Raw genomic sequence first — 16071 nt, 5'->3', positions numbered from 1 at the left:
GCGTTTCGATACACCAGATGTACATTCATTTCCAATGGAACGCTGCATTTCCCTTGCAGCATTGCGTTGCAGAGGCAGATGCAGTGCGTTCTGTGTGGTGCATCAAATTGTTTGCGTAGATTTGACAGAAAGTAGCAAAATATGAATGTAGATTTTTTTTTTGCACACATATTCAGTAAAAATGTGGGATTACATAAAACAGTTTGATTGCATAATTTCTTTACATTTTTTATTAATTTATTTGCCAAGTATATTATTTATTCGATTGACATCCACCAATTAATTGTGAGAGCCTATAATATAATTTCCATCCGAAATGCAATAATAAATAGTCAAGATAGCAGAGTAGGCTCTTTCAACAATGAGACCAACGTTGAGGAAGATGGTCTTGATCGCGCTGTTGGGCCGGGACCAGCCCCGCAGAAAGCGCAGGTCTGTGTGGGTCCAGAGATGGTTAAATGTCCCGAAAGCAGGCAGGGGAGTTCCACCGTCTAATTCAAGAGCTTCGACTGTTTGGAGAGGAATTCCGAAGTTACTTTCGTCTGGACCGAAGCCAGTTCGATCACCTGCTCCAGATGGTTGGAGCCAGGATCACCCGGATGGATACCAACTACCGGGAGTCCATCAGCCCAGTTGAACGCCTGGCCTTTTGTCTCCGGTAAGCTACACTCTAGTACATTTTTAAAGCCTTTGATACCATAATTGATTGATATTTGATACATTGTTTTTATGTGCAACCTAACTAGCTAAAGGGCTCTAGTTAATAGTCCCTATTTGACATTAGATGTACTTTTACAGAATGTTCATTGGGACTATAACTTTTCCCAAAGTTGGTTTATAATCCTTTTTGAATTATACAATGTTACCAAATGAAAAGAAAGGTGCCTTCTGCCCTGATGAAGGTAGGCTAGTCTTCTCCAGGACCCACTGTTGTTCAAGACAGTTAGAGTCATTCATTACATTCTTATTGGACTCACATACACTCTTAGTGAAAAAGGTTCCAAAAGTGTCCTTCTGCTTTCCCCATAGGATAACCATTTTTAGTTCCAGGTATAATACTTAATACATGGAACCCAATAGGGTTCTACTTGGAACCAAAAGGGGTACTACCTGGAACCTAAAAGGGATCTCCTATGGGGACAGCCAGAGAACCCTTTTAAATAGATAGTACCATTCTTTCTAAGAGTAGAGTTGGCCTGGACTACAGTTTATTGATATAGTCATAGACTGAATTGTACTGTTTCAAGGCATTGTTAATGATGGTTGATGAGTATTACAATATAATTAGTAAAGCATAATAAACAGTAATGAGGTAGCTATATGAGTAGATATAATATGTGGGTGGAATTCAAGTTATACACAATATTGATCATTATTTTGAATTATATTTTAGATTCTTGGCGACAGGGGACTCCTACAGGACCATAGGATTCAGCTTCCGAGTTGGACGGTCCATGGTGGCAGGCGTTGTCCCCTGTGGCACAAGCCATTTGGGACTGTCTGGTTGGTGAAAACATGCCTGTCCCCAAGGAGGAAGACTGGAGGGCCATCACTGCCGAGTTCCTGGAGAGGTGGAATTTCCCCAGCTGTCTTGGCTCCATTGACGGGAAACATGTAGTAATCCAGGCTCCACCGTGCTCAGGTTCGCAGTTCTACAACTACAAGGGTACATATTCAGTTGTACTCTTGGCTGTAGTAGATGCCATCTACTGTTTCCGTGTTGTCGATGTTGATGCTTACGGCAAGGGAAGTGATGGCGTGACCCATCTGAGACTGCCTTTGGCCAGGCACTTCAGGATGGCACCCTGTATATTCCACTACCTGCATCACTCCCTGGGGCTGAAGACCTGGGACCTGTTCACATGTGTTCTCCACAACTACCTGCGGAGGAGGTCATTCCAGGAGCCGCTCCGGATGGAGATGGGCACGCCAAATGGTCACCTTCCTGATGTCACCAGGGCAGGTGCCAACAACGCCCCCAGACAGGCACTCCAGGTGAGGGAGAAGCTGACCACCTACTTCTCATCGCCAGCAGGTGAAGTCCCATGGCAGTATGCCGTGGAATGAAACGGCTCTTTTAATTAAGAGCCCCATAACACAAAGCTTATTTTAAGAACCATCCACTGTTGTCCATAAAATTGCATTTTTCAATTTGGGAGTAAAAACAGTCATTATTAAAAGACAATTGGACGCCAGTTATCGATGAGCAGCACTTCTTTTTTATGCTTAGGTATCAGTGTTATTAACCCCTGGCTCATTGTAGGAGGGAGAGCATTGTTTTTAATACTCTCTAAAAAAGACTTCAAATAGGAAGGGAGCTACTTGTTCAGAAAATTATTTGTAAAATTCTGATGTAATTCCATCAACACCTGGTGATTTATTTTTCTTTAGATGTTTAATAGACTCTATAATCTCTTCAACTTTGATGAGTTCATCACACTGTTAAGATTCTATATCACTGATAGAGTGAACATTATTCAGTGAGTTAAAAAAAAAACATCTGTGGATTCCTGACAGTAAGTAGAGCTATACAATTTTCTGTAAAGATTGCTACAGTATTTATAGATTCATTTTTGGTCATCTGTAATAACACCATCAATGTTTCATTTATGGATAGTGTTATTTTTAGAGTGAAATTTCTCAAGTCTAAATAAATAGGATGAATTCTGTTCTCCCTCCTCAATCTATTTTTTCCTCAATCTAATAAAGTCTCCGTCTGCTTTCAATTTCTATATATTATCCAGTTTATTTTGTAACTCAATTAGTTCCAGGTTCTCCTCCCCAAGAGGTCAGCTGGGGACCTCTGAGAAAGGGAAGTTATCTTAATGATCACCTTTTCCTCCTCAGCTCTTCTGGTCTTAGCAAGATTTACTACCATATTTTCTAAGGTATTTGGACACCTCAAATTTAAAGAGCTCCCAGTTCTTGCAATAACATTTTTCTTCACAAGCCCTTTCAGTTTCTGCCCAACTTCATACCTAAGATTTTTTTTTTATAGCTACGTCAAGATAGACCAGAGCCTGTCGTGTCTAATGAGAATAAATGGATCCGAGTGAGCGGAACAAGCAGAGATGGGCAGAGCCAAGCATTAGCTAGTGAAATCCTACTGGCGCATTCTAGCATGTATTTCGATTTTTCCGTTAGGGGACGCCCACTCTGAAGTGCGCGTGTGCAGCAACTCGATTCGCCTTTGCACTCCTAAACCAATTTTTTGAAACTTGAAAAGGGTCAAGCCTGCAAAACGCAGTCCACTTACATATTTTAGTTTTTGGAAACAGAAAACTGTATGGAGATCAAATGTTTCATCAATGAGAAAATGTGAAGAATTTCGGCCGAAATCCATCTCGCTACACCTTCTCATTACCACGTTTAGTAGTGAGCGGAAATGCTTCATATTTATACATCCAGTGTAATTTCTGGCTCATTGTTCTGTCTTTCACGATCATGGTTTACTTTCAGGACACTGACATAAAACAATACATTGTCAAACCCTAGCCGCACCAATGATTAGACACTTGTATTTTCATGCAACTGCCGTGACGTGAGATTTTTTCCCCTCCAACTATTGAGCAGTTGTATAGATGTGAAGATGGTGAACGCAATTAACCCTGTGCTGCTTCCAGGTTGAGTACGAGAACAGAATGGATAAAGTGCAAATGGAGGGAGCTATTCTTCCATTCTGACATTGTTTCAGAAAATCATTAAATAATGCAACAAAAGATGTGGTTGAGATTTAATTGGATATTAGACAGATGAGGCCCGCCAGTGTGCAACTGCAACCACATGGCTGGGGTTTACTCATCACATCTTGCAATGGAAACAATTTACGAATCAAACGGGGGACCTACCTGAATCTGTCCAATAGAATCTGTCTAGTTTTCATTTGGAATATTGATTACACCCCAGTACTACAGGTCAACAGTACAAATGAGAATGATGTCTTAGAGTTAACAGACACACACGCCACACACAATTTTACATGCCAGCCACCATAAAACAGTTAAGTCCCACTCCAACATCTGCACATCAGAGACAGTCTCCACTGGATACATGCATCCAGAGGAATTCAAAGCCCTTAGAACAATTACCCACAGTGCAATTAATCTAGCTATACAGATATTTATTAGATAGAGATATATATACACGCACATACACACCTCTCCATCTCATTGGGAACTCGATAAAACAGTTGTATTAACATTTCAAAATCTTCATAAATAATTCGTGAAAAAAACCAAACCAAAAAAATAGTTATCCATGTCCTTGTATTAGTTAGGTCCTTTAATGTGAAAATGGTCCCCAGAAAAATAAAATGATTTGTCCAACAGTCCGTTCTTCAGACATTTAAAGAAAAAACAAACAAAGGAACACTAATAAAAGCCATTTAGCAGACACATAAATGAGAGGAAATTGGGAGGAAGGAGGTAAACCAATACTCAAGCACGCACAGGACGAAAGCGTCACTACATTCACAAAGGTTTGGCTATTGGACTCAAGGACGACTGTACAGGAAAAGAGATACGACTGGAATAGGAGACGCTTTTCGCTTCACGCCCAATCTCAAATCAACCCCACGCCGTGTCCCAAATCGCACCCTATTCCCTATTGAGTGGACTACTTTTGACCAGAGCACTATAGCCCATATAACTCTGGTCAATAGTGCACTACGTAGAGAATATGGTGCCATTTGGGACACAGCCCTTAACACCTCAAGATGCCTCCCTCGTAGATCTGACAGGCATGAATAAGCAATGTAGGTAGGTTTGTGGCTTTTTCTATTACCATATTGCTAACACTTATTCAAACCTATTAGATCTACAAAGGACTCAGTAGTGTCACTAGGAAAGAAGTGGCTAAAGAGAGTAGATTTGGAACCAGGCGTAAAGGCATGCTCTCCAATTTGTTCTTTATTTCTTAGATGTTTATATATGGAATGGATGATGTAGCGTTGACTCAACGTACACGGAAGGACAGATGGACTTTGCTCTCTCTATTTTGTGGAGAGGATGAGCGCCACAATAAGACCGTAGAGCCCCAGGACCTCTGCAAAGATCAGGATGAGGATCATGCCCACGAAGAGCCTGGGCTGCTGGGCCGTGCCCCGAACACCTGCATCGCCCACAATGCCGATGGCGAAACCAGCCGCCAGCCCACTCAGCCCCACGCTCAGCCCAGCACCCAGGTGGAGGAAACTCCTACAGGAGAGAGGTGGGGGATAGAGAAAGATGGAGGGTAGAAAAAGTGAGGAGGGATGGAAAGATGGGAGAGATGGAGAAAGAGATGGGGAGGGAAAGAGAGGAAGATTTATTCAAAACAATTGCAGTCATAGCATCCCAAAGAGATGGCAGACCATCAGTTTACAGATGTAGTATATCACTAAAACACTTCTTAAAAAAAAAAAAAAAAACAATAGTGAAAAATCCACCACTATTAAGTGGAGCCAATACCATATTACTACCAATCAGATGGTTTCAGACACGCAGTGCCTAGCGGTAGACTTGAGAATGGGTAACTAGCATCTGCAATCTCTGAGCTCTTACTTGTAGAGGGTGACTTTCTCTGAAATGTTGTTGGCGATGAGCACCGCCACCACCAGCCCGTAGATGGCTATGATACCCGCCATGACCACAGGAATGATGGACTTCATGATGAGCTCCGGCCGCATCACCGACATGGCAGCGATGCCCGTTCCGCTCTTAGCCGTGCCATAGGCCGCCCCCAATGCTGGAAGAGAGAAGGAGAATTTCGAATTTCAAAAACACAGAATTCCAAGACCATCCTAGTTGGTCAATATATAGCCTATATGGCTACCTTAATAGCTTAAAAATCAGTCATTTTCTCCCCTTCAACTGTACTGATTGCCAAATACTTGACAGGTAAACAATTCAGCTCATCATTAGGATGGCTTTCACCTGGTCCGTTCTTTCAGCGAGGATTTAAGGAAAAACACTTAAAAAAGGAGCATCGTCTTAAGAGGCATGGGAAAGAGGTAAACTGAACAAAAATAAACATAACAACTTCAAAGATTTTACTGAGTTACAGTTCATAGAAGGAAATCAGTCAATTGATATGAATTCATTAGGCTCTAATATACAGATTTCACATGACTGGGCAGGGGCGCCTCAGAGGGCATAGGCCCACCCACTTGGGAACCAGGACCACCCACTGGAGAGCCAGGCCTAGCCAGTCAGAATGAGTTTTTCCCCACAAATGTGCTTTATTACAGACAGAAATACTCCTCAGTGGCCTTCCGAGTGGCACTGCCTGAAGCGCCACTATAGGACCGGGTTCTTACCCAGGGAGTGTCACAACCGGGAGTCCCATAGTGAGGCGCACAATTGGCCCAGCATCGTTCAGGTTAGTGGAGACTTTACTTGGCTCATCATGCTCTAGCTACTCCTTGTGGCGGGCCAGGCGCATGCAGCCTGACTTCAGTCATCAATTGAACAGTGTTTCCTCCGACACATTGGTGCGGCTGGCTTCCGGGTTAAGCTGGCGGCTGTTAATGAGCGCAGTTTGGCGGGTCATATTTCGGAGGACGTATGACTCGACCTTTGCCTCTCCCGAGCCCGACAGGGAGTTGCAGAAATGAGACAAGATTGTAATTGGTTATCACGAAATTGGGGATTTAAAAAAAAAGTATTGTGGTAGAGAAATTTACATTCAATTAAACCGGAGACATCTGTGGCATTGTGTTGTGTGACAAAAGTGGCCTCTCACTAACAGGGACATTTATTTTTTCACCTTTATTTAACCAGGTAGGCCAGTTGAGAACAAGTTCTCATTTACAACTGCTACCTGGCCAAGATAAAGCAAAGCAGTGCAACAAAAACTACAGAGTTACAAACAAACGTACAGTCAATTAGAGAAAAATAGAAAAATCTATGTACAGTGTATGCAAATGTAGAAGAGTAGGGAGGTAGGCAATAAATAGGCCATAGAGGCAAAATAATTACAAATTAGCATTAACACTGGAGTGATAGATGTGCAGATGATGATGTGCAAGTAGAGATACTGGGGTGCAAAAGAGCAAGAGGGTAAGTAATAATATGGGGATGAGGTAGTTGGGTGTGCTATTTACAGATTGGCTGTATACAGGTACAGTGATCAGTGAGCTGCTCTGACAGCTGATGCTTAAAGTTAGAGAGGGACATATGACTCTCGAGCTTCAGTGATTTTTGCAATTTGTTCCAGTCATTGGCAGCAGAGAACTGGAAGGAAAGGTGGCCAAAGGAAGTGTTGGCTTTGGGGATGACCAGTGAAATATACCTGCTGGAGCGCGTGCTATGGTGACAAGTAAGCTGAGATAAGGCAGGGCTTTACCTAGCAAAGACTTATAAATGACAAACACGTTTGTGCCCAAAATTTGAAAGAAACAAGCTTTTTGTGAATATGGAACATTTCTGGGATCTTGTATTTCAGCTCATGAAACATGGGACAAACACATTGCATGTTGCATTTATATTTTTGTTCAGTGTAAATAGCCACAAAAGGACAAAGTCTCCCTTCAGAAGAGTTTTGTTTTAAGTAAATTAGATAAACTTTTATGCCTGTGTGCAACGCTTCTAAAAAATGAATCTTTCAACTCAGCTCTTCACATTAGAGGTCGACCGATTAATTGGAATGGACGATAAATTAGGGCCGATTTCAAGTTTTCATAACAATCGGAAATCGGTATTTTTGGACACAGAGTTGGCAGATGTAATTTTTTTAAAATGTATTATTATTTTTACACCTTTTATTTAACAAGGCAAGTCAGTTAAGAACACATTCTTATTTTCAATGACGGCCTAGGAACGGAAGGTTAACTGCCTTGTTCAGGGGCAGAACGACAGATGTTCACCATGTCAGCTCGGGGGATCCAACCTTGCAACCTTACAGTTAACTAGTCCAACGCAATAACGACCTGCCTCTCTCTCGTTGCACTCCACAAGGAGTTACGCGAATGCAGTAAGCCAAGGTAAGTTGCTAGCTAGCATTAAACTTATCTTATAAAAAACAATTATAATCACCAGTTAACTACACATGGTTGATGATATTACTAGATAGTATCTAGCGTGTCCTGCGTTGCATATATAATCTGACTAAGCATACAAGTATCTAAGTATCGAACTGAGCGGTGGTAGGCAGAAGCAGGCGTGTAAACATTCATTCAAACAGCACTTTCGTGCGTTTTGCAAGCAGCTCTTCGTTGTGCGTCAAGCATTGCGCTGTTTATGACTTCAAGCCTATCAACTCCCGAGATGAGGCTGGTGTAACCGAAGTGAAATGGCTAGCTAGTTAGCGTGCGCTAATAGCGTTTCAAACGTCACTCGCTCTGAGCCTTCTAGTAGTTGTTCCCCTTGCTCTGCATGGGTAACGCTGCTTCGATGGTGGCTGTTGTCGTTGTGTTGCTGGTTCGAGCCCAGGGAGGAGCGAGGAGAGGGACGGAAGCTATACTGTTACACTGGCAATACTATAGTGCCTATAAGAACATCCAATAGTCAAAGGTATATGAAATACAAATGGTAGAGAGAGAAATAGTCCTATAAATACCATATTAACTACAACCTAAAACCTCTTACCTTGGAATATTGAAGTCTCATGTTAAAAGGAACCACCAACTTTCATATGTTCTCATGTTCTGAGCAAGGAACTTAAACGTTAGCTTTTTTACATGGCACATATTTGACATGGCACATATTACTTCCTTCTCCAACACTTTGTTTTTGCATTATTTAAACCAAATTGTACATGTTTCATTATTTATTTGAGGCTAAATTTATTTTATTGATGTTTTATAATAAGTTAAAATAAGTGTTAATTCAGTATTGTTGTAATTGTCATTATTACACATTTTTTTAATTAAAATAAAATAGGCTGATCAATCTGTATCGGCGTTGAAAAATCATAATCGGCCAACCTCTAATCTGCACGCATATAGTGAGGCGAAGACTTTTGGAGGATGGCCTGGTGTCAAGAAGGGCAGCAAATAAGCCACTTCTCTCCAGGAAAAACATCAGGGACAGACTGATATTTCTGCAAAAGGTACAGGGATTGGATTGCTGAGGACTGGGGTAAGGTCACCATCTCTGATGAATCACCTTTGCGGTTGTTTGGGGCATCCGGAAAAAAGCTTGTCCGGAGAAGACAAGGTGAGCGCTACCATTTGTCCTGTGTCATGCTAACAGTAAAGCATCCTGAGACCATTCATGTGTGGGGTTGCTTCTCAGCCAAGGGAGTGGGCTCACTCACAATTTTGTCCTAAGAACACAGCCATGAATAAAGAATGGTACCAATACATCCTCCGAGAGCAACTTCTCCCAACCATCCAGGAACAGTTTGGTGACGGACAATGCATTTTCCAGCCCAGCATGATGGAGCACCTTGCCATAAGGCAAAAACTATAACTAAGTGGCTCAGGGAACAAAACTTCGATATTTTGGGTCCATGGCCAGGAAACTTCCCAGACCTTAATCCCATTGAGAGCTTGTGGTCAATCCTCAAGAGGCAGGTGGACAAACAAAAACCCACAAATTCTGACAAACTGCAAGCATTGATTATGCGAGAATGGGCTGCCATCAGTCAGGATGTGGCCCAGAAGTTAATTGACAGCATGCCAGGGCGGATTGCAGAAGTCTTAAAAAAGAGGGGTCTACACTGCAAATATTGACTCTTTGCATCAACTTCATGTAATTGTCAATAAAAGCCTTTGACACGTATGAAATGCTTGTAATTATACTTCAGTATTCCATAGTAACATCTGACAAAAATATCTAGACACTGAGGCAGCAGGCTTTGTGAAAAGTACAAAAATGTATGCACTCTACTGTAAGTCGCTCTGGATAAAAGTGTCTGCTAAATGACTCAAATGTAAATCTACAACACTTTATTTTCCAAGGTCAGCGATGGAACATTGTAGCATTTACCAAAAAAGGCCTCTGTATACAACAACACCAAAGATGGTTTATAACGTTGCCCTTCTGCCACGTTCAAAACAACTGAACTCTGATATCTCAGACTACCGAGCACTCAAGACAAATGTGAACTCATAAAAAAAATATATATTGGAACGTTCATCCAAGTCAGAAACTCTGGCATCTTTCTAGAGCTCCGACTTTCCGACGTGAAGATTACTGATGTCATGATTTGGGAACTTTGAGCTCCCAGTTGCCTTGAAAGCACCATTCACACTGGCTTTGACCCACTCGCCAGAACCAGTCATACACCCGCAGTCATATGACTCACAAGCTTAACGGCGGCCAGGGACTTTCCACTAGGGAACGATATATTGGTTAACATACCGGAATTGTCCGATATTAGCTAAATATACCAACATAGGTATCGGCCCGATGTCTAGTTTAACGCCGATGTCGAGGCTGACGTGGATACCTATATAACGTAGGTACCTGACGTAATGATGCCACGTAAAATGTTGCACTACACGTGAAACACAGCATTCCTAACCTAGCCCACAATGTCTGCTGTGTGGATCGAGGAGTCAACAAGTCGTGCAGTCATTTGAAAGAGTAAGAACATTTCAGCGAGACAACTAAAAGGCAAAATCTATTAACCTGTTGAATCTAGGGGGCACTATTTTCATTTTTGGAAAATTAACATTCCCAAAGTAAACGGGCTATTTTGTCAGGACAAGATGCTAGAATATGCATATAAAAGTGTGTGTCTGGATGAAATGCCTGTGCCTCATGAAGATGGATTACTGGGCTGAACATGCTAACAACAAGTGGCTATTTGGACATAAATGATGGAACTTTATGGAACAGATTAGTTATTTCTTGTCGAACTGGGATTCCTGGGAGTGCCTTCTGATGTAGATCAAAGGTAAGTGAATATTTATGGTGTTGTTTCTAACTTTGCCGATTCCAAAATGGCGGATATTCCTCTAGCTGTTTTGGGTTCTGAGCGCCGTTCTCAGATATTGCTTCTTCCGTAAAGTTTAAAAAAAATCTGACACAGCAGTTGCATTAACCTCTTAAGTCGACCCTCTACTTTTTTGAACATTCTGTTAAAAATCGCGCAACATTTCAGCGCCCTGCTACTCATGCCAGGAATATAGTATATGCATTTGCTTAGTCTGTGTGGATAGAAAACACTCAGACGTTTAAAAAACTGGTTAAATCACTGCTGTGGCTTTACCAGAACGGCATTTACATCGAAAAGCACAGGAAAAACTGATCACTGAAAATGGGAAAATATATCCATGCGCTACTTGAACCCATTGATAAACGTGAACCACAATTAATTGACTGAGGTTGCAGTACCTACAGCTTCCACACGGTGTCTAGAGTCTTGTCATTTCCCTTCGAGTTTTTTCTTGGTCAAACACATACAGGACACCGTATCTCCTCCGGTCTAGGACCGGATATTTTTGTTGAGTTTCTAGCCGGACATTTTTCCAGACGGACAGCTAATGATCTTTACATCGCCTCCTGATGAATTTTATCGCTTATTAACGTTTACTAATACCTAAAGTTGCATTACAAACGTATTTGAAGTGTTTTGTGAAAGTTTATCGTCGACTTTTTGAATTTTAAAAAATGACGTTACGTTTTGAAACAATGTTTTTTTCGTTTATCACACAGTCTACATATAACGATATCTAGGCTTTATATGGACCGATTTAATCGAAATAAAGACCCAAATAGTGTTTATGGGACATCTAGGAGTGCCAACAAAGAAGATGGTGAAAGGTAATGAATGTTTTCTATTTTATTGTGCGGTTTGTGTAACGCCGAAATGCTAATTATTTTGTTTACGTCCCCTGTGGGTCTTTTGGGGTGTTGCATGCTATCAGATAATAGCTTCTCATGCTTTCGCCGAAAAGCATTTTAAAAATCTGACTTGTTGCCTGGATTCACAACGAGTGTAGCTTTAATTCGATACCCTGCATGTGTATTTTAATGAACTTTTGAGTTTTAACTAATACTATTAGCATTTAGCGTAGCGCATTTGCATTTCCAGAGCTCTAGTTGGGACGCAAGCGTCCCGAGTAGAAGCAACAGGTTAAGGAGAAGTCTCTTTAATTCTGTGAATAACACTAGTATATTTTATCAATGTTTATTATGAGTATTTCTGCAAAATCACAGGATATTTTGGAATCAAACATCCAATGTAAACAGATTTTTGGATATAAATATGCACATTATCGAACAAACCATACATGTATTGTGTAACACGATGTCCTATGAGTGTCATCTGATGAAGATCAAAGGTTAGTGATTAATTTTATCTATATTTCTGCTTTTTGTGACTCCTATCTGGAAAAATAGCTGTGTTTTTTCAACTTGGAGGTGATCTAACATAATCATATGTTGTGCTTTAGCTGTAAAGCATTTTTGAAATCGGACAGGATGGGTGTTCATCTTTCATTTGCTGTATTGGACTTGTTAATGTGTGAAAGTTACATATTTCTAAAAAATAATTTTGAATTTCACGCACTGCCTTTTCAGCAGAATGTTGTCAAGGGGTTCCACTAGAAAGGTTAAGGGCTTGTAAAAGTAAGCATTTCACTGTAAGGTGACAACGTGTTGTCAAATTCGATTTGATCATATTTGTGAAACAATCCTCAAAATTTGATGTTATGGTGCAATTCAAAAGGCTGATTGTCAGTGTGGATGACGGATCACCACCTCAAGCTGAACCTCGGCAAGACGGAGCTGCTCTTCCTCCCGGGGAAGGACTGCCCGTTCCATGATCTCGCCATCACGGTTGACAACTCCATTGTGTCCTCCTCCCAGAGCGCTAAGAACCTTGGCGTGATCCTGGACAACACCCTGTCGTTCTCAACTAACATCAAGGCGGTGGCCCGTTCTTGTAGGTTCATGCTCTACAACATCCGCAGAGTACGACCCTGCCTCACACAGGAAGCAGCGCAGGTCCTAATCCAGGCACTTGTCATCTCCCGTCTGGATTACTGCAACTCGCTGTTGGCTGGGCTCCCTGCCTGTGCCATTAAACCCCTACAACTCATCCAGAACGCCGCAGCCCGTCTGGTGTTCAACCTTCCCAAGTTCTCTCACGTCACCCTGCTCCTCCGCTCTCTCCACTGGCTTCCAGTTGAAGCTCGCATCCGCTACAAGACCATGGTGCTTGCCTACGGAGCTGTGAGGGGAACGGCACCTCAGTACCTCCAGGCTCTGATCAGGCCCTACACCCAAACAAGGGCACTGCGTTCATCCACCTCTGGCCTGCTCGCCTCCCTACCACTGAGGAAGTACAGTTCCCGCGCAGCCCAGTCAAAACTGTTCGCTGCTCTGGCCCCCCAATGGTGGAACAAACTCCCTCACGACGCCAGGACAGCGGAGTCAATCACCACCTTCCGGAGACACCTGAAACCCCACCTCTTTCAGGAATACCTAGGATAGGACAAAGTAATCCTTCTCACTCCCCCCCTTAAAAGATTTAGATGCACTATTGTAAAGTGGCTGTTCCACTGGATGTCTTAAGGTGAACGCACCAATTTGTAAGTCGCTCTGGATAAGAGCGTCTGCTAAATGACTTAAATGTAAATGATTGAGGTCCTTATTACTGATGAATGTGTTATTTTATGACCATGTTCTTTCGGCATGCATTTTGTATTTATAGTGATATATGTATTTCCTGTAATTCTGGGCTCATCTGTAAAATAGACATTGGTCCAAGTTTGACTACCTGATAAAGTGCAGGTTAAATAAAATTGATTTAAAATATATATATTTTTTAATCACCATATTTGGTTGTGAGAGGAAATTATAACTGTATGCTTCAGATGTATACATCCGGTGAAACATATGGCGCATTGTTCCATCTGTGGTTGAGTAGCCTAGGTGAGCAAGCTAGTTAAAGTTAGGCATCTTGCTGCTAGTCGACATGATGACCAACCCCACGCGCCAAACGTCATTATTTAATGTATCGAATGTCTCCATTGAGCTATTAGCTAACACATAAATACCTACATCAAACTGTATCCATAGAAATTGGCCAGCTTGTTACGTCAATGGCAACGTCACATGTTACGATGGAAATCTCAAGGCAATTTTGGAACCCCTTGTGGCCCCCCTAATTGTGGAGTATGAAATCATTTATACATAATACATTTTTGCTATTGTTCTTTTTTTTACATCAGTTATTAGACAGTGGCAACGATGATGATTATGAAAATGGTATTGTGTGAAGAAAACGATATGACAAAAAATAACGTCTAATGTAACTGCCCCCCGAGATTAAATGGTCGAGAACCGCCACGGTCTCTCACATCAGTTATCTAACATGCAACCGCAACCTCTAGGCTTTTTTGACATGCCCGCTCTATATTCAACACAAAATTCCTTAGTAGTAGACATTTCGGGCGAATGTAAAAAACACACACACACACACACACACACACACACACACACACACACACACACACAGAGAGAGAGAGACACAGACACTTTATGATTGAACAAGGCATATGAGACATATGACTGAACGAGGGTGTTGTGATAGTTAACGTTACCGCTGAAGACCATAGCCGCAGAGGCTCCCATCACTGCGAAGAACGGGGAGTATTCGGGGCTTTCTGACGACATTCTTACAGGAAAAGCTACTGACAGAGAAAGCGCGCAACCGTGTATTTCCTTTCTTTTAAACGTAAATGTTTCTGTCGATTCTCAACACTGTCAATTGCAAGGCCCTTTCAATGCAGCGCAAGGACGACAGTCGAAGAATCCACCTCTTCACAGGAACAGTGGTGTAGCAGTAGAAAATGGCGACATGGAAAATGTCACATGATCAGTCCACTGGGCATGTCCCATTATGTCAATGTAGGGGTATCCAAAAATCCTGTGTGTCATTTCATGTCCATTTCGTTCACGTAAGAATTAAAATAATATAATTTGTTGCCAAGAAAGGTATATAATTTAATCATCAAATAAATTAGATGATATCCCTAATTTTATCGTAATAGTGGTATGGTCCGCTGAAGGCTGTCTATGTTCTATTCATGCCTGCCTGGTTCATGCCTGCCCCATTGTTTACTATGAGAAGGCTCAGTGGCGCATCTGAAGATCATGAAGTATCGTTTCAGCGTGTCACCATCTTGCTAAATGGAGGAGTTTTTGGATTCACCGCATGCACAGTTCGAGCTACGTTAGGAAGTGACGTTGCAGGCTAGCTCAGTGCTGCCCCGTCTTATTGAGTATATCAAATTGAAGGCCGGCCGAGGTACTGCAGGCTGCCATTAGCGACTTCGTCTGTGTGTGATTTTAAAGTAGTCAATTGAAGGACACAGAGTGCCTTCGGAAAGTATTCAGACCCCTTTACATTTTCCACATTTTGTGACGTTACAGCCTTATTTTAATATATATATATTTGTTTTTTTTATTTAAATCAGCAACCTACACACAAAGATAAAAATGTTTTCATACATTTGAGCAAATAAAACACAAATACCTTATTTAACATTTCTGCAGCATTCAAGGTCCCCAACAACACAATGGCCTCCATCATTCTCAAAATGAAGAAGTTTGGAACCACGAACCACCTTCCTAGAACTGGTCGCTCGGCCTCACTCATGCACAGACCGTAGGTGCCGTCAGCCTTTCTCCACACGTTGAGGCTGTCATAGTACTCTGTGCGGTAGGTGAACAGGATGATCTCACGGCTGCCTGTACCAGCTCGGTGGCCAGCCGCACGCACAGGGTGAAGGCTTCCATAGAAAGACCCTTCTGAGGGATACATGTCTATGGGTGACATGAAAGTAGGTAGGGGAGAGTGGGGTAAGTTTAGACACTTCTACATTCAGCATCACTCCGTCAAGGGAAATATATTATTCTCTCTGACAAAGATATCTACATAGAGTATATTTTAGGATGCTGTGTATCCATGGAAATAATCTGAATTCATTCAAGTTGTGCCAAGTGGTGTCTGGGTATGGGGTATGTTGAGCCGCAGGATAGGATAAGTTAAGGTTGTTAAAACATAAAAATCTTAACTCTTAAGCAGAAATTAATACGTGCTCATGTTGCCCCTCGTGGATGTTATTGAAGGCATCTAGACAAACGTTGAATACTGAGATCTATCTGTTGTGATCTCCTAGCAACAACAGGGATA

General features: G+C 41.9%; 1 protein-coding gene and 1 long non-coding RNA gene across 2 annotated transcripts; one reads left to right on the top strand and one right to left on the bottom strand.

The window, feature by feature from the left end:
• Nucleotides 1-272: 272 nt before the first annotated feature.
• Nucleotides 273-2732, top strand: LOC135564985 (uncharacterized). The gene is made up of 2 exons (XR_010461308.1): nucleotides 273-658; nucleotides 1394-2732. It is a non-coding gene; the product is annotated as an uncharacterized LOC135564985 (long non-coding RNA).
• Nucleotides 2733-3721: 989 nt separating this feature from the next.
• Nucleotides 3722-14763, bottom strand: atp6v0ca (ATPase H+ transporting V0 subunit ca). The gene is made up of 3 exons (XM_029635231.2): nucleotides 14477-14763; nucleotides 5541-5724; nucleotides 3722-5195 (listed from the first exon to the last, which is right to left on the bottom strand). The coding sequence occupies exons 1-3, from the start codon at nucleotides 14547-14549 to the stop codon at nucleotides 4991-4993; spliced, it is 462 nt and encodes a 153-aa protein (XP_029491091.1). The 5' UTR covers nucleotides 14550-14763; the 3' UTR covers nucleotides 3722-4990.
• Between the last annotated feature and the right edge of the window lie 1308 nt (nucleotides 14764-16071).

The sequence above is a fragment of the Oncorhynchus nerka genome, linkage group LG26 (assembly GCF_034236695.1).
Source record: "Oncorhynchus nerka isolate Pitt River linkage group LG26, Oner_Uvic_2.0, whole genome shotgun sequence".
NCBI classification, from domain to species: domain Eukaryota; kingdom Metazoa; phylum Chordata; class Actinopteri; order Salmoniformes; family Salmonidae; genus Oncorhynchus; species Oncorhynchus nerka.
The sequence above is the reverse complement of the archived record's forward strand: the minus strand, read 5'-3'. Positions and strand labels throughout refer to the sequence as shown.